This window comes from Hypomesus nipponensis, chromosome 5 (genome assembly GCF_054491055.1).
Source record: "Hypomesus nipponensis isolate SF chromosome 5, ASM5449105v1, whole genome shotgun sequence".
Classification (NCBI taxonomy): domain Eukaryota; kingdom Metazoa; phylum Chordata; class Actinopteri; order Osmeriformes; family Osmeridae; genus Hypomesus; species Hypomesus nipponensis.
The window spans coordinates 10404260-10426572 of NC_140365.1; the positions used below are offsets into that span (position 1 = coordinate 10404260).

At 41.9% G+C, this 22313-nt stretch overlaps 2 protein-coding genes, 3 long non-coding RNA genes and 7 other non-coding genes across 12 annotated transcripts; 11 read left to right on the forward strand and 1 right to left on the reverse strand.

Moving 5' to 3' along the window:
- Positions 1-2897: 2897 nt before the first annotated feature.
- LOC146288416 (uncharacterized) lies at positions 2898-4371 on the forward strand. Its single transcript, XR_014755099.1, has 6 exons — positions 2898-2931; positions 3121-3147; positions 3818-3844; positions 3997-4023; positions 4159-4185; positions 4279-4371. It is a non-coding gene; the product is annotated as an uncharacterized LOC146288416 (long non-coding RNA).
- A 412-nt stretch (positions 4372-4783) lies between these two features.
- LOC146288417 (uncharacterized) lies at positions 4784-6662 on the forward strand. The gene is made up of 5 exons (XR_014755098.1): positions 4784-4862; positions 5384-5500; positions 6350-6385; positions 6496-6513; positions 6616-6662. It is a non-coding gene; the product is annotated as an uncharacterized LOC146288417 (long non-coding RNA).
- Positions 6663-6722: 60 nt separating this feature from the next.
- Positions 6723-9789, forward strand: LOC146288418 (uncharacterized). The gene is made up of 14 exons (XM_084698773.1): positions 6723-6734; positions 7015-7080; positions 7181-7225; positions 7440-7475; positions 7573-7662; positions 7920-7973; positions 8053-8109; positions 8227-8253; positions 8388-8456; positions 8650-8703; positions 8971-8997; positions 9095-9148; positions 9335-9421; positions 9784-9789. The coding sequence occupies exons 1-14, from the start codon at positions 6723-6725 to the stop codon at positions 9787-9789; spliced, it is 684 nt and encodes a 227-aa protein (XP_084554899.1).
- Positions 9790-9835: 46 nt separating this feature from the next.
- On the forward strand, positions 9836-20288 carry LOC146288419 (uncharacterized). Its single transcript, XR_014755170.1, has 3 exons — positions 9836-9913; positions 13025-13063; positions 18599-20288. It is a non-coding gene; the product is annotated as an uncharacterized LOC146288419 (long non-coding RNA).
- Positions 12235-12307, forward strand: trnav-cac (transfer RNA valine (anticodon CAC)). Its single transcript has one exon. It is a non-coding gene; the product is annotated as a tRNA-Val (tRNA).
- trnav-aac (transfer RNA valine (anticodon AAC)) lies at positions 14014-14086 on the forward strand. The gene has a single exon. It is a non-coding gene; the product is annotated as a tRNA-Val (tRNA).
- Positions 14891-14963, forward strand: trnav-cac (transfer RNA valine (anticodon CAC)). The gene has a single exon. It is a non-coding gene; the product is annotated as a tRNA-Val (tRNA).
- On the forward strand, positions 16538-16610 carry trnav-aac (transfer RNA valine (anticodon AAC)). Its single transcript has one exon. It is a non-coding gene; the product is annotated as a tRNA-Val (tRNA).
- On the forward strand, positions 18054-18126 carry trnav-aac (transfer RNA valine (anticodon AAC)). The gene has a single exon. It is a non-coding gene; the product is annotated as a tRNA-Val (tRNA).
- On the forward strand, positions 18323-18395 carry trnav-cac (transfer RNA valine (anticodon CAC)). Its single transcript has one exon. It is a non-coding gene; the product is annotated as a tRNA-Val (tRNA).
- trnav-aac (transfer RNA valine (anticodon AAC)) lies at positions 19906-19978 on the forward strand. The gene has a single exon. It is a non-coding gene; the product is annotated as a tRNA-Val (tRNA).
- A 105-nt stretch (positions 20289-20393) lies between the features above and the next one.
- On the reverse strand, positions 20394-21965 carry mis12 (MIS12 kinetochore complex component). Its single transcript, XM_084698216.1, has 2 exons — positions 21878-21965; positions 20394-21339 (listed from the first exon to the last, which is right to left on the reverse strand). Exons 1-2 carry the CDS (start codon positions 21903-21905, stop codon positions 20708-20710), a joined length of 660 nt encoding a protein of 219 aa, XP_084554342.1. The 5' UTR covers positions 21906-21965; the 3' UTR covers positions 20394-20707.
- Positions 21966-22313: the final 348 nt, after the last annotated feature.

Sequence of the window (22313 nt, forward strand, 5' to 3'; positions counted from 1 at the left end):
AAACCCCTCCACCAGAAACACATAATTCAAGCCCCTTATTTTAGCATTACAGAGCACATGGATTCCAGGCCAGCTCTAGCAGGTCATTAATTATTAGTCTCATTGCACACTACAACTTTTCATATTTATACTTTTAATCTTTCAAAATGTTCAACTACCTCACAAATAAAATTGTGTTTTTTTTGCACTGCTAGCAGGTCATTTGTTTGTCTTCCCATTGTCCGGTAGATGATTTAAAAGGAGTTATCAGTCTTTAGAGCTTGGAAAAGGAGTTGTAAATATTTAGGAAAAAATAGAAAAACGTTAGAAAACGTTTTTCTTCAAGCCATCCTGTATGTGTTGACTAATACAGACTCTGAGAGGGAGTCAAGTCAGCATGTGGTCAGAGTTCAAGTCAATGGTTCCTTTGGAGTCCTTTGGAGTCCTTTATCAGAAAACGTTCTCATTTCTCCGACCCCCAGGGGCCATTTTGTCCTCTGTTTAAATGTTAAGAACGTACTCTGATAAATATAGTCAATTTCCTTGATAATAGCTTTGCTATTGTAAACAGATGTGGCAACCTGTCTTGAATGTAATGTACAGTATACGCTCTAGGCGTAGGTTCTTTGGGTCAACGTGATCACCATGTCAATGGTCAATCACAAAAGCAAGACGCTCGTGTTCCAAGGTCCCCTGTAGCGTCTCCTCCTATCCCGTCGTGTCTTTGCCCTCCAGAGATACTAAATATCCAGAGTATAGAGGCCTGGCCTTATGAGAGCCCTGGTCTTTTATCTGTACAGTAGCCTTTAAGCTGTGTCTGGGGGCCACATTTTACAGGGCCGAACACTGATTTATGGCTCGGTGTATTGATGCTGGTGCTAAATCACTGTGTGTGTGTGTGTGTCTGCACAACTGTGTGTGCCGTTAGTGAACTCCCAGGTGGTCCGGTCAGGGTAAAAACATTAGTTTCATCCTGTGTGTCGATAGCCACAAGTCCCTCCCCGACACACGACTGCCCATTTCATCCCTCCCTCTCTCCTTCTATTCTCTTTTTTGCCTCTCTTCTTTCCCTTCCCTCTCCTCGACTTTATTCTGCTGTGTAATGTATGATATGTTAATAGACGAGTGTCTCTGCGGGAAGGATTTCGTCTTCCCTGTCGGGGGGTGGTGGCGGGGGAGGGAAACTGGTTGGGTTCAGTGTACCCCTCCCTGACTCCAAAAAGATGTGGACATGAAAAGCAGCCCCCTCTGGTTTGTGTCAGTCATCCTGACCCGACCTGACCCAGGTCCCCGTTCCCCTCAGGAGGGGCACATCCCCCCTCTATCTCTTTCTCTCGGTCATCCTTTCTTTTTCTGGTTTTCCCTCTCTCTGACTCACTGTCTATCTCTAGATCTTCTCTTTGTGCTTTTCTCCCTTCACTCGCCCCATGACCCAAAAAAAAGGGAGGAGGAATTCTAACTTTGACAGTTTCTGTGACAGAAGACCAGGGAAGGTCATCCTAATCCATCTCTCTCTTCAATTCCCTTCCCCTCCTCTTGTCCCCCCTACGAATCTGTCCTCGGAAACGCGTCATCTGTTTACATGCGGGTCGATTTGACACTGTACAGGGGCCGGGCTGGGCCAGGCTGGGCAGAAAGGGCCAGGGTCTCTCTAAGCTGCTGTAGCTCTTACTTCTGGATCCTTCCACATGCTGTGTCACATTCCATTAGCGCTAGAAAATCTCTTAAGAGCATCACCACTGGCTGGAGTGTCCCTGATAGCAGGCTTCCTAGTGAGCCGTGTCACAAAGGTCAGGGCTGTGGACAGTGTCAAGCACAGCAGAGTGCTGTGCGAGTAGGAGGAAAGTCCGACAGCTGGCTGACAGGGCTCAGGAAGATATCCTTTCCCCGTAATCACTGAGCGTAGAAACAAATCCAGCGTATGTTCGCAATATAATGTACTTGTTTCTGCTCCGAGAGATTTCCTTCCCTGCTAGGGCAAAAGAAAGAGCATCAAGGATAGGAAATAGACAGAGACTGGCAGGTTTGAACTTTCTCCCCTCTTACAGGAATGCTGGCCTTATCTATTGCAACAAAAGGATAATCAAAACATGTAAAAGCCACAAGTTCCATGATACCACCAAAAGGTTAGATGAGGGATTTTAGTATGTTTGCATCACTTTGCACCCCCTCCAATCCTCTTGGATTGCTACATCCAACCCCTCAATGCTACATCCAATCTGACCTCTCGAGGAGGGGTCGTTCAGGTTCTAAACTTTCTCCTGGAGGGGTCAGGTTCTAAACTTTCTCTCTCCTGGAGGGGTCAGGTTCTAAACTATCTCTCTCCTGGAGGGGTCAGGTTCTAAACTATCTCTCTCCTGGAGGGGTCATGTTTTAAACACTCTCTCCTGGAGGAATGTTCCTGAAGGCTCTTCTAGCTATAGTAGTACTATGATTAATGAACAGTACATGCAACAAAGCCTTGATTGAGTGCCTAAAACATTCTGTAATCAAGCCATTAATATGCCTCCTGATTGAATGATCAACGCCACAAACAAAGCATCATAGGAAATTTAGTTGTGAAGCGTAAGCTGAAGATGATAGAAGGAGCCCATAAAAAGCCTTTGTTGTGACTTGGAACACATTACCATGTTATTTTGATTACATCCGTCGGTCGTCCCTCTGTAGATCAGCTCTGAGATAACTCAGAAGAGCAACCAGACCAGACTAAACCAAACCCGACCAGATCAAACCAGAACAAACCAGGCCAGACCAAACCAGACCAGATCAATCCAGAGCATGCCAGACCAGACCCGATCAAACCAGACCAGATCTTAACACAATTGTGTTTCTCCCTGTCTGTTGTCTGTCTCTCTTGCAGGTTCTCCTGTAAGTATCTCCATGAGGGTGCTGTGGTAGGTGGTGCTGAATAGTTACAGGTGCTGAGTCTATTGTATTGTGGACTGGGAGGAGGTACGTTAACATTCAGTGGATGTTTAAGGCAATGGATACTTGAGAAGTACATTTCTAGCTGGCGCAACAATTTATTGTTTTCTAGTTTCACTGTGGCTCAAGATAGTGAGCTTTGGGTGGTTTAACGGATCTCTAAAATGGATCCTAATTTTAATCCTAATCCTCATTTTTTATGGTTAATCCCTGCAGGGCACGCCTGGACGGGATGGTTACCCGGTACGTGTCACTGTAACTTTGCTCTGTCACTGACTACAATACTACCCAACTGAATCTGTTGTCCATAAAATAAGTGCTCTCCATATTTCCAATCAATCTACGTGTACTGGCATACAGAATATACAAACTATACTGTAGGCATAATACACCTAAAGTACCTAGCCTACACAGCTATTTCGGTATACACAGTGATTTGGTTGAACCTGTGTCCCATTCATGTTCTTCACAAATATAGTGTCACCTAGTGGACTCAGCTCTCATCTCACATTTAGATGCTGACAAAGGATGTTTCTGGTCTTTTTGGCACCAAGATGCCATGTACTGTTGTTGTTGAGGTCTTCGTGTGTTACTTTTATGAACTGACATACAAAGAACTGTGCTTGAGTGATCGTGTTTGTCTGTTATGCTTGATGCTTTGGGATGTATTGAGGCTGGTTGTGTGTGTGTGTGTGTGTGTGTGTGTTGGCAGCTAGCATTTGGGGTTCAGGGCCAACTGGCCAACAGGGAAACAGGTCTGTGAAGCTGTTCCAGTTCAAACAAAACAGAGATGTTAGTCTATACTGTCAGTGGACAGATCAGCCACATGTGCTCTAACACACGCACACAAACAAAAGATTTCCCCCACAAAAGCCCCAATGTTAACTTTGAGTTATTCTGTCTTGTGTTCCAGGGTCCTCTCGGTATGGATGGACTGTCTGTAAGTATGGCGACCATCTTGAGAGTTTCTAGAGATTGCCTGACAACAGTCAGTTGTCCCAGTACTCTTGTCTACTCGAATATGTTGGGTTTATTTATGTGTATACATTTGTTCGTGATTTAAAATCAACAAATCTGTGTCACCATTTACAGGGTCTTCCTGGTCAGAAGGGAAGTGAGGTAGGTCTCCATCCTCATCACATGACCCCACGATGTGGGGAGTGTCATGTCTTCTGATGGCACCACACTTGAGAAGGAAAGAGAGTATGTTGATAGCATGATGGCCTTCAATCTTTTTTTTTTTCCTTTTCACAGGGATCGGCTGGCCCCAAAGGAGACAAGGTAGAAAAGCATCTTATACTCACACAAACATACCATCCGTTGACCAATGAATAAAGTTATTCTGACGTCTTTTGTTGTTTGCAATATCTTCAGGGGGATCAAGGAGACACGGGACCAAGGGTGAGACACACAAACACACGTACACACACTCCAGTGACTTAGTTAAAAGAATGAATGAACAGGCTATCATCAATTACATTTGCTGGATACCATGCACACGTGCACACACACACAGACACAGTCACACACGTTCCATCGAGTCATCTGTCCAAGTCCATTGTTTGTCTCGGCAACTCTCTGCAACAGTAGGAAGACTTACGGCCCGTAAAGAATCCGGAATGTGGAAGAGAAGGATGTTTGATTCTCTCGAACACTTGTCTCCTGCGCACAAGTCCATCCGTCACCTTAGACTACTCCCTTAGCACCTAGACGAGCCTGGCCTGGCTTGATCCGGCTTGGCCCGGCTGCATCAGAAAACAGATGGCCTGGGTCAGACTTCGGCAGAAGCCTTTGTGAATGATTACCGGCGTGTTATTGTGCATCGCTGAAGGGGTCCACTAGCCCCCCCCTCATCCTCTCCTCCTCCTGTCTCCCTGTGGTTCTCCCCTCTCCTCCAGGGTCCCCCTGCATTACATGGGTCAGCAGGTTTACTCAGTAATCAGATTCTCACTGTCAAGGTTTGTCCTCATCTCTCGCGCTCTCTTTTTAACGGTCGCTTTCACTTTCAGCTCCGCCATGTCGCTCCATCCCTCCCCCTCGCCTAGACCTTTTCCCTTTTTCCTTCAAGGGGCAAGAGAAACAACTAGTCCCTGAAGCTTCTAATGACATATATATCTCTGTCCGTGTTTCTCTATGCTTGTGTCTGCCCGGTCCATTCTTCTGGACTGGAGATGGTCTTCCCTCGTTTCGATCACAGCTTTCTGTCCGGCGACCAGCACACCTTCCACAGACGGCTCGTCAAGGTACAGACGGGCTGAACTGTGCTTTTCCTCCCCTCCTCCTCAACTAAGCACTGCTCTGATCTTTCCTACCTGCATGTGTCCTGTCCAAAAGCCTGAGAAGAATCGTCTCAACCTCTCTCTCGCCTTCTGTCCCTTAGAGCGTGTGCCCTTGATCTGCTCTCCTCCTGTGTCACTTCTGTTTTACAAACGGTGCCCGCCATTCACATGCTGCCTCTCCTGTGCCTCTGTTTTGGCAGGGTGACCAGGGCCAGGCTGGGCCCCCTGGCCCGCCCGGTCCTCCGGGACCTCTTGGCCCCAGGGGCCCTCCAGGGAACACGGGGAGGGATGGGCCCCGCGGAGAACCGGGTGAGCCGGTAAGATGCTCCTCCGGCCTTTCTTCGACCAAACGTCCGTCCAATCTCTACACTCTTCCCTTTCCTCTCTCCTCCTTCGAAACCATCCGTTGTTTCTGTCCCTGACACCAAGTCCAAACTACATCTCCTCCACCGTCCTCTCCTCCCCCCCTCTGCTCTCTCCATCTCCCTCCCTATGATCTGCTCTTCCCTGTGCAGGTGAAATGTGCCCCGTTGAGATTCAACGCAATGATTAGTCCGTAGTGAGTGTGGGCTCGTCCTTGGTGGAGTCGTCTCACAGCCTCCATCTTGCCAACAGATGTCTCTCTGAGGCGCCTCTCTGCTACTCGTCGCTGTCTCTCTCTCAACAATGTTTACCTTTGCTTCCTTAACTGCTGCGGTTTGGCAGGGGGGGGGGGGGGGCGGGAGGGTGGGCGGATTCCGGTTCCCCTTCTCACTCGTCGTCCTCCTCTCCACATGGGGTGGCTGTCATCATGATAGCCTTAACACCAACACCAAATCAGTTCGCTAATGAGACCGCCAAGGTCGTTCACTAATCATGACTCATCAGTATATACACCCTACCTTCCACAAGTCTGAACGTTTGGTAGCCAATCTCTTGTCAACGCCAGAAGTGTTTTGAGAGCCCTGATGACTTCATAATTTCCTCTGGTACAAGATGTCATCAAGACTGTGAATCTGGAACACCAGATGTTGAATCTCTCACTAATCAGACAGCAGAGACTGGATTGTAATGAAATGCTGCTCCCCTAGTGGAAAACCAGTAGAATTAAATCTGAGTGAATTCTTTTTTATTTTATCGGATTCTAATTCAACCTGTGTTGTGTTTACCTCCACTATCATTTACAGGGCCCACCTGGTCTAAATGGATTGGATGGAAAGGAGGTAGTCTATGCTTTCTGCTATGTTTTTTAAAGTATAAATCATAGTTCATCATTTTTATAATCGATACTTACTCCTGGTTTTTAATGTGTTTATTATCTGTCTACTCATAGGGGCCTAAAGGACCACAGGTAAAGGTTATCATGCACACAAAGACAAACACACACAAACACACACAGGTAGACACACACGAGCAGTCTCCAGCTGACTATATCCTCTCTTGTTTTGTGCAGGGCGAGAATGGACAGCAAGGCATGTCAGGGCCCGAGGGGCCTTCGGGATTGAAGGTGAGGGTTTTTAGTTCGTTTGAACGACAAACTCACTGGTCTTCTGTTATGAAATGTGGGACTCAGTAAAGGCTGACGTTCTGTCCTGTCCTTGGTCAGGGGGAGAAGGGGGAGGTGGGGAAGACTGGACCTCGTGGGGTCATGGTGAGTGAATAACCTTTCCTTGCTGGCATCTTACAAAAGTTACGGATGCACTGTCTATCTTGCACACGTCTATGAATATGTGACTCGAATACCATTGAATACCCTTTTTAAGCTTAAGAGATGTACATCCACTGAAGGAAGTTGTGCCATTACCTAGTTCATTACTTTTCTCTGTCTCTCCCCATCTCTCTATTTATACAGGGTTTCCCAGGAGAGAAGGGTATCCCAGGTTCCTTTGACACTGCTCTCAGCCAGACACATATTCAGGTAAGCCCTGAGCAAACATTTGTAGTCTCACACACTGACTGAAAAACATAAGGTAGAAATCTCTTGCCTGATTGAGTTTGATCCTTTTCTGTTTCCTCAGGGCCCTGCCGGACCACCGGGCCCCCCTGGGGAGTCAGGGCTGAAGGTCAGAGCAGTCCCAAATACAATACTGGCATACATCAACTAAATGAACTTGTCCTTTACCTTTAAATAATTAATTATTTCCTGAACTCCCAGGCCCCTGTCTTGTCCACTGTCTTTTAGCTGTGCTCACAGCAACACTGGACTGTTACAGTGACTGTCCCTGCCAGGAAAGACTCTTAAGACTTGATCTTGTATTTTGGTTTGTGTCTCAACAGGGAGACGCTGGCTTACCTGGAACTGATGGGGAAAAGGTAGCTACAGAAAAGAATGATCGAGAATTCCAAGTGGGACAGTCACCTGAGTATATTGGGTCCTGTAGTGTTCAAGTGTTCTCTCCTGTGTTTGTAGGGTCATAAAGGGGAAAGGGGTGAGCCAGGGACCCCAGGAGCATCAGGCGAGAAGGGGGATAAAGGACAGTATGGCCAGCCTGGTCTTCAGGTGGGTGGGGGGAACTAGCTCTGTCAAACTGAGTCAAACCGTAGAACGAGCAGCAGCAACTGTCATCAAGCTGGTATTGCTGAGACAGTGCGGATGTAGATTACCAATCCAATGCAGAGAAATTAGAAAAGAATCATGCGTCAATCATAAGACAGGATACATCATATCTGTTATCTCACATCACTGCTGTTCTCGGTGTGATACAGTACAACCTCTCATGCAGTGTCTGTTCTCTTTGTTGTGCATTACGTTATCAGGGGTCAGCAGGACAAAAAGGAGAGGGAAGAGACTTTCGCTTTGAGGAGAATCTGGTCAGTGATGGTTTACCTGAATGATGCTGCATGTGAAGTGATTAGGATCCTCTGACCAGCGACTCTCTCCCTCCCCCAGGCTCAGCTGATCTCCATACCCGGCCCTCCAGGGCCCCCCGGACCCCCAGGGTTCACGGTGGGTGACCTGTCGGCCGCAGCCCTTTCAGAACAGCACGACCACGGCCTCAGAGTTTTCCCATTTTCAGTGTTTTAATGTGGAAACCGATCTCATATTTTCTCTGCCGTTTTGCAGGGACCTCACGGAGTACCCGGGTCCAAGGTGAGATGAATCCAGATCTCCTGCTCTTGAATAGGATCACGAACAGTAATTACGTCATCCTCCGATTCGGAGCAAACATTTTAGAATGGAAAAGCTTGCAGAGGATTCTAGGTCGTGTGCTCTGTATCAAATAGGGTGAACCTGGGGAGATGGTAAAAGGAGAGAAGGGGGATGCTGGACACATAGGACCCCCCGGTTTGAGGGTGAGTCTTTCCCTTTATAGTTACGATCTGTTTCCAGAGAGAAAGACCAACAATGGCTTTGTGTGGTGTTGGCTGAACAGCAGTTACGGCCCACACAAAGTCTTGCTCGGCTGACTGTCGTGAATGTGAGTGGTGATACATGTCTGCTAGCTCATACCCCGAGTGCCTTATCACCCACCGCTCCCTCGCACAGGGAGTTCCTGGTTCAACTGGATTGGTTGGTCTCCCTGGCACCAAAGGTGGAAAGGTCAGCCACATTTTACATACAGTACTTGAACCTATCAAAGCTATAGGCGCATGTTTCAAAAGACCTCAGACCACCTTTTACCAAATGGATGCACAGCAACACGCTTTGATTTGACATTGGAAATAAGATGCTTTTGGGCTTTATTTGCATACCCAAGAAAATCACGTTGTATTATACAGCATGCCGCACAACATTACACTGTACCAAGAAGTATTAAATACAACAGACTTTTGTGTAATTTGAGATTCTGTGTGATTTCCTTGTCAGGGAGAACAAGGACAGCCAGGGTTAGATGTAAGTACTTTGATTCACAGGCTGAATTTAATTGCAAGCCTTAAATTAATCTTAACTGTAAATTCTGCAGGTCTTAACCTCCCTCTATCCTTGACAGGGCTTCCCTGGACTGATGGGTGAGAAGGGGGTCAGAGGAGATAGAGGAGAGAAGGTAAGTGACAACACCTTCCCCTTACCAAATCATAGCATCATATTCTCCACCAAGATCATTAGAATTCACATACCCTCTTCGGCAATCTATCTTTAACTCTACATTTCTGATGTCCTCATTGGCTTCAGAAATACCATCCAGTTACATATAATGATTAGTTTGTGGCCCTTCTCTGGTCTATCCCAGGGTGACCGGGGCCTGGGGGGTAAGAGGGCTATGAAGGGCCAGAAGGGCGAGCAGGGACCCCCAGGATTGGACCAACCCTGTCCTGTGGTATGTGACGTCAGCCTTTACAACTTCACTTCCCTTCTTTTACCACGTCAAAGTCCCCTTTGTCCTGAGATAGGCTACCATTCCATGAACCGTCCTTTAACTGAATGGAGATGTTGATGGGGAATGAAAAAGCCAAGGAAGATGATTTATACACAAGTGTGTGTGTATTCTTAAATGTGTGTCTATGTGAAACTGGTGCTGTGTGTTAGGACTGTGCAATTAATCATCTTTCTTCTAAGATCTATCACAGGTAGGGGTTGCATATGTTCATGTATACTTTCCAGCGTTTTAGAAAGCCTGATATTTTTTTCTTTATCGGGGTGTGTAAATTAAGTTTTAACGTATTTTCTCTTTTTCAATAGCTCTGATGGTTAGTGGTTATGATCATGAGAGCGTGCGTCAGGTGTCAACCAATCAGATGGCTGCATGGGTACAGGTAGTAAGTGAGTGTAGAGCGGGCAGCCACACGTGAGAAAAGATCGGGAGAGAATGGTAGGCAAAGTATTGTCTGATCAGTAGTATGAGAGCCGATTAAGATGAACTCACGCCAGTGTATTATTGACCAGCTCGTCGAGTCAACTAGACAGACGATGACTGCAGAATTGCATAAGCTGCCCCGGGTTTGAATGAGTTCGTTATTTATTCTGTGATAAAGTCCTTGCTCTGAGTTAGCCGACCGTAGCTAGCTACGTACAGTGTCCAGCTAGCCATGCTTGCGAAATTAGCTGGTTAGCAGCAACCATTTTGTTGCGGTAGTGAAATAAGAAATATGTCTAAAACCATAAGAACGACAATATATTTTTCGTCTGTTTAATTTGATTGGCATGCAAAATAACAAAAACGTCTTTAAACAATATCACAGGAGGTAGTTTGCTGCGAAAGATATCACTGCACGGCTGTTATTCGGTCAGGTACAAGGCCGCATGCCCAATGTCGAAGGTAGGCACAGACGTGCTAATGTTCAGCAGTAACGCTCTTCTTGTGGTGTTTTTATACAACAGTTCTACAAGCGCCATTTAGTTTTAATGAAACAAGCGTGAGCCTGGTAAGGAAAATAGCGATATTCAGCTGCTTTCAAGGGCTAGCTATCAGAACAATATACAATTTGAATATATTTTTTATAGTATACAAGTTTCAAAATCCAATAGAGATATGCCTAAAAAGCCATTTCCTTCTCATTTTGGCAATTAGCTCTAGCCAGAGGGTGTCGTTCGTTCGAACTTTCTAGACGCGATTATCAGCTAGTATTATGGCGCTAGTTTAGAAGAATTGCCACACCAACGATAGGAAAGTATACAATGTGTGTACACCATATGTTGCATGTATACCAAATGGTAGCCTCCATGTTATCTGAATATATAAACACGCTGTCAAACCATAGGCTTCTGTGCAGTGCAGAACGTCCAGAGCTAACTAGCCGAGTAAGCCCATGTGCTGTTACGCAGTCAAACTTGACATTTTCGTGGTTGAGTGGTCGAATTTGACAATTCCTAGACAATTTTTTTGCAGACCTACGATTCTTCGGTTTATTCTTCCTTTATTTCTATGTTCAGCTGAGGACATTCCTAATTTGAGTGTATAGATGCCCTCTTTTTTAACTGGGTCTCTTAGCCTCTAACTATTAAAAGTAGCTTTTGGTGCTGTATATTTTGCGCATTGTTTATATCACGTGAAGTTTATATTTATAAGTGTAGTTGTTTATATGAAGCCAAGCATAATAAGACACGGCAAATCAAATAAATAAATGTAATTAAAAACAGTTATTCTATAAAAAAGTACATTAAAAGTCCCAGTGTTTCCCCTAGGATTTTTTTTTAGCAGTGCAATCACTGCTGATAGACGGCCTGTCTTGTACAGCCCTATTTCTGATACCGTGGCGGCAGAAGTTCAGCCGTGGCGGGCCGCCACGACAAAATCAACATAGGAGACACACTGAGTCCCCATCCTCCCAATCCACACAGAAGGAGTGGAATCAGCTCTCTCCGTATTCACACTGGGCCCATGACACCACCTCTACATTGTCTGACAGAGACTGACCCCATCCTCAGCCACAGTTGATGGTCCAGCTTAGAAGACAAAGCAGACGGATTACACTTGTTCTATATTCATTGTATTCTCTTCCATACACAGTGGGGTTCCATACACATGCTACAGCGGGGTTCACATGCTTACCAATTGGTGGTGTCATGGGCCTGGTGAGCACTAGTTACTGGGAAGATGGTGACGGTTTCTTGGCTCTGTCGTACAAAAATGGTCTGCTTTTCTTTAGAGCACTCAGGAAAAATATGATTTACAGTTCTTACCAGTCGAGTGATCATCAAAGTGGCTTAGGAAAGCTGTGGAGGGAGGACATTTGATTTAATATGAATGAATTATCATAGAGGCGGGGGGGAGGGATCCTACGTCAAGACGTTGCAGGACATGGGAGAGATGTGGTGGCAGGCACAGGAGTACTACAGCTTTCCTTCTGGCGGTGTTGATCACCAGGTCCAAGTGGCTCTTATGTCCATAGAAGATCGGGGGTGGGGGGCGCTTCCTCACAACACGCTTAAAGAAGTGAACCAATGCCTGAATAATTCGGAGTCTATGTACACCGAGGGACTCTTGCCAAATAAGGTCCCTCGGGGTACTCATGTAGTGTAGGACAACCGTCGTTCAGGCACACCAGCACTGTGATATGAACCCTGGTACAGGCTGCCTGTTTGTAGGGTAGTTTGCCCCCCTTCTTCACCAGCACCATGTTCCTGCCCTTGTCCGTCTGAAACCCCGACTCGTCACAGTTGTAAAGCTGTCGGGGATCTTCAGGGTCATCAGTTTCCGTAGTGTAGTGGTTATCACGTTCGCCTCACACGCGAAAGGTCCCCGGTTCGAAACCGGGCGGAAACATGTTTTTGTATTTCATCCCTGTCCTGTTCCTTGAAAGGCACCTCGACATGGGGCAGGGTTGGTTATTTAGGAGGGGTAGGATGTCCAACCCTGCGCTGTAACACTTCTGATTGGACTGCCGTTCATTTCGAATAGAACATTTTAAAAATATATTTCTATTTTACTATAACCATTGTTGCTGTCTTTTTAGTACTGGTTTGTGTCGACAAAGAGTATTTTGTAGGTAGCTCTAGCAAGTGCCATGTTAGCCATTCCCATCCCAGTCCTAGTTTGTGTGCTTGATTATAGGTATACGTTGATTGATTTTAAATAGAAGTGACTCAAAACCAACTGGAATGGTTTTCAGGTAACCAGTGGAAGTAAAGAGCTCCTCGGGGAGGCGGGGCCACCCTCTGGCACCCCTTGCCCATTGGTATAGTATTACTGCTTCCTGACTTTATGCCCCTCCCTCACTCCTGTGTTAACCCTGCCTGGATAAATTGTGCATTAATGATTAGACAACAACCTTGTTTGTGATTTTGTCAGTGACAATGGTATTTAAACTGTTGTGTGTTTTGTATGTTTTGGTCTTTGGTGAACTTGTACGACTTTTCGTTTTAGTTGTCCGGGTGTACTAGCCTCCCTACTTTTCTCGTAACTACATGGTAGCTACATGAATATTAATATGTGATTAGTTAGGTAAGTTAATTTGATAACACTTATTTTCTGTCTCCACAGGGTCGGGATGGGTTGCCAATACCAGGATGCTGGCACAAGGTATGTACAGCTAAATTATTAAAATATAGTTGTGTGAAAATAGATCTAATCTAGATCTGATGTATTAGGACTGTCAAAATTGCTTAAAAATTACATTCAAAAATTCCCTTTAAAAAAACGCATATTCGAATTTCTGGTTGTGTATTAAGTACGTCAATAACAGGACAAATTAATACAACAAAACACAACTACTTGTATACAGTAGGTAGGTAGGCCTAATTTATTAAAGTTTAAACATATTTGACAAATTACCTACACAAAAATAAGTAAATGAACTAATGGCCAAGACCGCAGACCTTGGCCTCTTGCTCGCACACACGCACTCTTTCTTTCTCTCTCTCTCCCGCACCATCGCGCTCTCTGTGCATAGCGGTGTAAAATGAACGACAACAATAAACAAATTCTAAGTTTTGAGCAAGCAATTTAAGGTCGCGATTCTTGTCCCAATATGGCAGGCTTCATTCAGTGATTGAAACAAATAAAATCAACAAGTTTTACAGTATAGAACCGACATTGAACGCTCCGAGTGAGCTGTGCTGTGGTAAACATGGAGATGTAGCCTCAACTTGCTAGTGTTTGAATGGTAAGATAACTCCAGCTTACATAGTTTACACACTACTTTAGCTGTAGGCTCAACAAGTTTACCATCAACTGACCAAAATCCAAAATATTTCCAGACATCACTCTTTAGATTTTTTGGGGTTACAATCACTTTCTCTGCTGCGGTCAAGCTGGGTTCTGCACTTTCTGCCATCTTCCATGCAAGTCAACTGTAAGCAGACAGACGCACTGCCGCTGCGGTTGTTTAAAAAAAAAACATTCGAATATTAATTTTCACATTTGAAATTCATTTTTTAACAACTATTCAAATATAAATTCGAATTTAGAATGTTTGATGACAACCCTATAATACCTATTAATTGACCAATATTGACCCATTAGGATCATCAGTTTCCGTAGTGTAGTGGTTATCACGTTCGCCTAACACGCGAAAGGTCCCCGGTTCGAGACCGGGCGGAAACATGTTTTTTTCTGTTTCACCCATGCCTCCCTCTTTCCTGAGTCTTAGGCAAGATAAGACAATGTTGAAAAGTCCACTATTGACATGCACTAAATGGTATTGTTCATAGATAAATATTTGAAGAGAGAAATATTGACCAATTGATATAATCAATTTCCATAGTGTAGTGGTTAACACGCCCATGTAGCTAAATAATAATAATAAAAATCTATTTGCTCTAATCTAATCTTACTATGTGATATTTGGGATTCAGGAATTGTACAGCTTGTTGGAAAAGTCATACCCAACTGTAATGGGTTATTTAGTTATATAGCTTTGTTTTTTTTGTAGTACATGTAGTACAGATGCTGACCCCTATTGAGTGTGTATCAAAAGGCCCTGTCCAGATAAAAATTCTTGAGAAAAAAAATATTGAAATGAATTATTATGTTATTTAAAAACAAAAAAATAAACAGTTTAATAAGTTAATACATTTACAAGTTAATGAATACTTTTATTGACAAGTTAATTTACAACATCAATTGATAGTACCACTTATATGAAATCAAGTCCTTTTATTGACACTCAACCATATAAATAAGTGCAACAGAGGATGAGGTCATATAAATAAATCAATATGTAGTTAAAAGAGTGAGAAATATATCTGTAAACTGTTTCCCCATAGATATTTGGATCCAGCATAGTCAAAATATGTCACTTATAATGTCACAAACTGTGTAACTTGAAATAATAATGTTGATATTTAAAAGTTGTGTTCATATTTTAAAATACCTATTGAGGCACTTATATCAGCCTATCAGTCATCAGTTTCCGTAGTGTAGTGGTTATCACGTTCGCCTCACACGCGAAAGGTCCCCGGTTCGAAACCGGGCGGAAACATGTTTTTCGTATTTAATCCCATTACTTTCCTCGAGAGGCACTTTGACACGGATCACGAAATGGGTCGGGGATTGGATTTATAGGAGGGGTCGAATCTGAAGAAACGGTGATCTGACTGATGACATCGTGCCTCTTTCTTTTTCAATGGGTGTCTATGGGAAAGTCAGAACAGCGCCACCAGAGGCCGTTTGAATATTACATCCGTAGAGTTAAGGACTACCATAAAGAATGAATTGGAAAAGTTAAGGGCCGCGTTTCCCAGATTCGAACGTTCTTAAGGATTTAAGAAGGCTCTTAAGAAGGGTTCGGCTAAGAAGGAGTGCTAAGATAGGGGTGTTTCCCAGACACGTTCTTAACTGCCTTCTTAAAATCCCGCCAAAGAAGCCTCTTAAGAAGCTCTTAGTGGGAGCTGTCCACCGCCGTGGGGTTGAAACTAAATCAATCGATGCCAGGAAAATCGATCACCCACCACTTTATCAGCGCACGAATCACACACAACACAATGTAAGGCCGTAATCATAATACATATTGGGGGGACACATCTCCCCCACTATTCAAATCTGGTCAAAATGTCCCCCCCAATATATTGATATAAAAATATAAATGTTCTACGCTACGACAGGCAACCACGCACGCAGTCAGAAATTATCATAAAAAATGTAATTCGTACCCCCCGATGTTGACTCCATGTCTACGGCCTTGAGCCCTATACATGATAGTTGATGTGTGGTGGTAGTGGTAGTGGTAGTGGGTTTATTGTTGGGAGTAGTCCACTTGCGTGGACTTCAGCAACGCCTTTATATATAGACTGAGGTGGAGCCTCGATCTCTTGATGAGGTTCCAGCCGAGTTCAATTACACCTGTCAGTTTCCCTGATTTCTGTGAAATACCACAGGGTTGTTGATGTTTTTATATCTAACGTCAACTCATGCAGATGCCTAATGTTTGTGAAAACGTAATGAGTGATAGTAATGATGATTCATTTTATTTATGTAGCTACAGGAACACATGAGCAATTATTTATTTTTATATCGTTATTTTTCTTATTATGCTATTATTTTTCTTGCGTCAGTGTTCTGCAGCTGTGGGCGCACATTTATCATCACGCATGGTTTTAGTATTCCTTTGAGTGTCAGATATAACTTTCCCTGACGCGGCTGCAGTGAGCGTTTGGTCGCTAAGAAGGCTGTTAAGAGTGGGTCAGGCTGATCTTACATTTCCTTCTTAGTGAAAGATCTTCTTAAGCTAAGAATGACTCTGGGAAACACGTACTTCTTTCACGGCGCTCTTAAGAGCGCTCCTAAGAAGGTTTCAGCGCTTAAGAGCTTCTTAAGGAATCTGGGAAACGCGGCCAAGGAAAGTTAAGACAAACCATAGTTGGTTCCCGCGCGCAAGGTCCCTGGCTCGAAACCGGGCGGTTTTTCTTATTTCATCCCTCCGTCTTCAGTTGTTACTTGTTACTCCCCCCCCCCCCCTCTTCAGTGCCATGTAAGATGTATAACTAATTGAACTGTACTTACCTAAATAATATTTGTTAAAATATGACCAGAATTTTTGACCATTGTTTTTCAACAGTTTCCGTAGTGTAGTGGTTATCACGTTCGCCTAACACGCGAAAGGTCCCCGGTTCGAGACCGGGCGGAAACATGCTTTTCATTTTCACTCTTGCTCTTTCACCTGTAGAGAAAAAACTGAAACCGTTTTTATTTCAGCTTTTACAGCCTCTCAGTCTGTTATGATAATAGGTTATGATTCTGTAGTGTTTTGGAAGTGAATACACCCAGTGAATACATCTCAACTGTATCTTTGTATCAGATATGATTTAATATGTTTTTCTAGGTCACCACTGCCCCTTTCCACTTCTGTCCTGGGAATGGTACTAATTAAAACTAGGGTTTTCTAATTATTGCCAAATTATTTTTAAGTACAAAGATTAAGATCTCAAATTTCACAGTATTGTTAGATCTCAACTCGTATTTTGATGACAGAACAGATCATTACATTTCATACACCAACTTGGGTAAACGTCCCTATTACGCCCACCAAATCCGCTTTCAGAAATGCTACAATTTAAGGGACAACATTTTAGTTCAAATGAAGGTCTAATCTCATATTTGAAACATCAATACATTATCTACAGCTGTTTCTAAAGTTTTTATTGTCTTATTAAACTGTTGTGTTCGCTGCAAAATATTATATTTTAGTTAATCTATTTTTATTTTACTGTTGCCTGCTTTTCTACAGGTACACTTGCACTTAAAGATTCATGTTGTTTAATTGTAACTTGCATAACTACATGCTCTTATGGTTCTTCCCTTTGGCACTTACTTTTTGGTTGTTCACAATGTGTGTTTCTTGTTTTGGCTACCCACAATGCTTTGTGGCTACCTTTTTGTTATTATCAGTGACTTATGCACTTTGTAAAGCTCTCTCTTGGAAGTCACTTTGGATTAAAGTGTCTGCTAAATGAATAAATGTAAATGTAATTTGTTAAAATATGTCAAAAGTCGGGCATGGGCTCAATGGGTACCTAACGTAACTTTTAAGATGGGGGTTCCAAGTAAGCCCACTTCATCAACAAATATATAAATTACATTTTTTAGATTATTCTACGCACATGACTTAAAAAATAACATTTAAAAATCCTTATATGGTGCACTAACTTAACGTGAAAAGTATAAATTGATCAAGCAGAGGACTAATTAGCTATACTCAATAACATTTACCTTAGACAGTGATTTTTTGCAGTGTCTCCTTTAAGCCCACTACAAAATAAAGGTAAATGTACACACATATTGTGTATTTAACAGTATAATATAAACTGAATTAAAACATTTAAACTATACATGCTTATCATGGCTTCATATAATTGTAACAGTGAAGCTACTGTATTGATGCAGCATCTGGTATATAATATTAGGAGTAATATTCTAACATATGTCTTATTCAAAGCACTAATTGCTTAAATATTGATAACAAATGGTTACTATATCCAAAACATGACATTTTCAGACTTTAAAATTTGTTGTTAGCTGTGTTTGTTTAGCCCACACCTTTGTCAAAGGAAATATTTACCATTGAGTTTCAGCAGTTTCCGTAGTGTAGTGGTTATCACGTTCGCCTAACACGCGAAAGGTCCCCGGTTCGAGACCGGGCGGAAACATGTTTTTTCCATTTCACCCACCCCTCCCTCTTTCCTGAGTCTTACGCAATATAAGAGTGTTGAAAAGTCTACTATTGAAATCAACTAAATGGTATTGTTCATAGATAAATATTTAATGAGAGAAATATTGACCTGGTGATATAATCATTGTAGATACATAATTAAAACCAGAACTATCAGTCAATGAAAATCATCAGTTTCCGTAGTGTAGTGGTTATCACGTTCGCCTCACACGCGAAAGGTCCCCGGTTCGAAACCGGGCGGAAACATGTTTTCTTCTGGAAGAAAGCATTCATTCACTTGTTGTCATTTTTGGCATTGGCATTCTTTTAGGGCCTAGTATGCTACTTGATCGCTGTCTATATAATTATGTTAAGATAAACTATACATCAAATATTCCACTAGTTCTATTTAACATTTTGCTACAATATATTTGGTCCATGTGCATCTAACCTTTCTCATCTTCTTTCAGTGATGATGAACAACCCAGAAGAGAAGAGGAATTTGTATATATCGATATATATTTTTTCAACTACAAAATGGTAGTTTATTTTGTTAATTCCTATTTAATATATTGAGTTTTTCTTGTTGGACATTTTTATGCTTAAAACATTTGCATATGAGAAGGAGTACCAAGAATAAGAAAGATGGTATACGGCAACGTATTTGAAAGCGGTTAACTCCAGAACTCATGAACATAAGAAATGGGATGGGAAATATGTTTTGACTCAAAATATCACTGACAGGGGTCACATGTTCAATCCCCATGGTCCAAAGTTTCCTGAGCATCAGATAATCTACAAAGTCTGGGAGTATTGATGAGTTTTGATAATCATGATTGTCATGGTTAGGGGGGTCTCAATCGCATACATTTACCAGAATCATTCAAGTTTATTAAATGTTGAGTAAATTCAATGTCTTAACAAGGAACTTCTTCAGTTATAATTGATCTGTCATTAAATGGATCCCATGACTTTTAATAGCAACAGAGATGAACTAGTTCCATTAACAGTTTCACAAATATTGTCTACAAAAAATATATTTTGGTAATACTTTGGAAATTGCACTTTTCTCAACAAACATCTTGGGAAACTAGCATTGTACCATTATGAAAGGCTTTTTATTTTCAACAAATTGTTTGCATTGAATCAAATGTGATTAGATGTGAAAGTACTTAAAATGTAGGATATTTACATTTGTTTTGGTTGACAGTGTCATTTAATTACATCAAAGATTAATGTATGCTCCATATTTACATTACCAAGCTGTAGGTTATTGTAATACAGTTAGTTCATCAAGTACTGTAATTAATGTTTGGAATATGAAGCACTAAAACAGATAAACATAGAGACAGTAGCATAATCTATCTGGCTTTCCTTCATTCTACTTTTAATATAAGACATGTGTACCTTATCATATACCAATATATTCAACGTCAAACTGTACTATATGGGCAGGAATATTTGTAATAATGTTAAGTTGTTTGATACCAATATATTGTTTTTTGTCTTTATTTCCTGGTAGCATATCCTCCATAATATATATATATATTTTTTTTTCTACACCAAAATGTGATTGATTGTTCAGTTGGATGTTGTTATTTAAAGTGTAAGCATTTCAATACAATAACAGCATTTACAGACTTATTCATGAAATGTATTAGTATGTTTTTTTATGTTACCATTTTACATATCTACTACTACACTATAGAAACTGTAAAGGTTTAAAATTTATATATTTGAACAAGTATACTTTGTAGTAAATGTTCCTTTGCTCACAGTTTCCGTAGTGTAGTGGTTATCACGTTCGCCTAACACGCGAAAGGTCCCCGGTTCGAGACCGGGCGGAAACATGCTTTTCTCTTTCCCCTTAAAAGAAAATACTACGTTTTTCTTTCAACTTTTAGAGCCTCGGTTATAATAGGTTATGATTCTGTAGTTATGGAAATGAACACACCGGTGAATACATCTCAACTGTATCTTTGTCTGTATCAGATATGATTTAGGAAGAGGCTTGTTTTCTGTGTGAAATGTATAAAATCTGTAAACATACTACAGAAGCACTGTACATGTTTGAAACATGCTTTTAAATATATAACATAATATACTTTCAACTATATGAATGTTTTTTCAAATTTTTTAATAAAATATTTTTAATGATAACACTTATTTACTTAAAGAAAAGTTTAATGACGATTACTGCAAATATATACGTTCAATGTAGTATAGGAAGTATTATGGTACAAAGAATGTAAAAAAATATATATATATATATCAAAAAACATGTTTATTTACAAATGCATAGTGGTCCAACAGCAGACAGCCTGCCTTTATTTTCAATTATAATACAATGCTTCCCCCTTGTGGTGATTAGATCCAGTCCATAAATGTATACAAAGCACCTATAAAAATGTACACATCAAAAGGCCTACTCATACCAACAAAAATCAGGTCGTGTTTTTCCATTAATTAGGTTACAAGCTCCAATTCAATTTGACCGAACAATTGTTAGTACTATTCAGATTTGAGAAGGACCTGACAATATTTGTTGTCTTTATGCCAAAGAGGTCCCATCCCATGTATTAGCCTTCATCCAATTCTCTGCTTTTCTTACTTATCTCTCCAATGACATCCTGCAGTTTCTTGACCGACTGCACCATGACCCGGAAACTGTCATGGAAGCTGCCCATTCCCTCCTTCAGCCAAGTAGCCTGCAGCTCCCCAATCCACCTCAGTATTCCATCCAGCTGCTCCTGAACCTCTCTCTGCTCCTCCAGCTCAGCTAACAAGGCTTGCTGGGCACAAACCTCTGCTTGATATGAATGGTGCAGTTCAGCCAGGCATGACTCTAGCTTCAGAACCTCTGGCAAACCTTCAGTGAATCTTTGATGTGGCTTGTCATCTGGTAACAACACATTAGGCGGAACTGAAAAGACGTTATTGAGCAATTGAGTTTCCATGCGGCCTGATAAGCGTTCGAAACGCTTTTGGAGGAACAGTTGCAGCTTTTGGGTGCATTTCCTCGCCCTTAGACGAAGATCTTCATTGGGTTCAGTTCCACTTACATTTCTTACACACACTTCCTCAACGACAAGCAGCACTTCGTATAGGCAGTCTCGAAAAGCACTGTAGATTCTGAACATGCAGGTTTGAGGGGTGAATCCAAAGAACTGTGCTTCATACAGACGAAGAGATGGGGGAGACACAACCCCCTCTGAAAAAAAACGATGCAAAATGTTACATTTTCTTGTTAGATGCATCAATATGAATATATTACAATCTACATAAGTATAAACATTTGTCAACTATTGAAAAGTTAACAAGATTACTAAATTGATGGACAGTCGGCCATGCAAACTTAACTTCAGCCAACAGAACCACTGTTCCGGTAGTCATTCTACTCTAGTCCCTGCTGTTAATAGTTATTATTTTACAAAGAGCTGTAGTATTATCTACTAGCTAGTAATCCAGAGACTAGTTAGCTGGCCGGCCAGCCAGCCAACTTTTTTGTTGTTGTTGCTAGACCAACTTGTTCGGAGAGCAATGATGCTGATGTGGTAGTTGACTAGCTAGCTAGCATTGCAATCTTGGCATGACTAGTAGTAGGAGCCAGGCTCCAGGCAGGAACGATTCATGAATGGGTTACGTAGTGTTAAATACTGCTGCATACGAGATAATATGGAAACATTTAACATTTTTAGACATTTTATTTTTTGAAAGGTTCTTGAAAATCTATGAACACGCGCCTTTACCTTCACCAACTCGGTTCTTGTCCATCATCAACTCGAAATTCCGAGGATCGCAGCTACTGAAATTCCCGCGCCATGTTTTATTGTTTTGCTGTAAAAGTAAATTAATTGTGACTCTACGCGCTTGCGCCACCAACTGTTCAGGAAGACGTAGGCTAACACTAAAACGAAAAAAGTAACACAGCACATTATAAAACTGCAAGCATATTAAGAGGTATACTAAAACGTAAAGATAACCCATGCAAAGACATGGACCTGGTGGAGTTTCTTGCCTGAGAAGGAACACATCTGAAAACAACTAAGAAGGCTATAAATGATTGGTTGGAATCCTTATAAACCTTTTAAACATTTAATATACATTACAATTTTTAACAAACAGTGTTTATTTCTGTTAGTTAACTATAAATTATAGTTACACGTTTAAAACAAACAAAAAAGA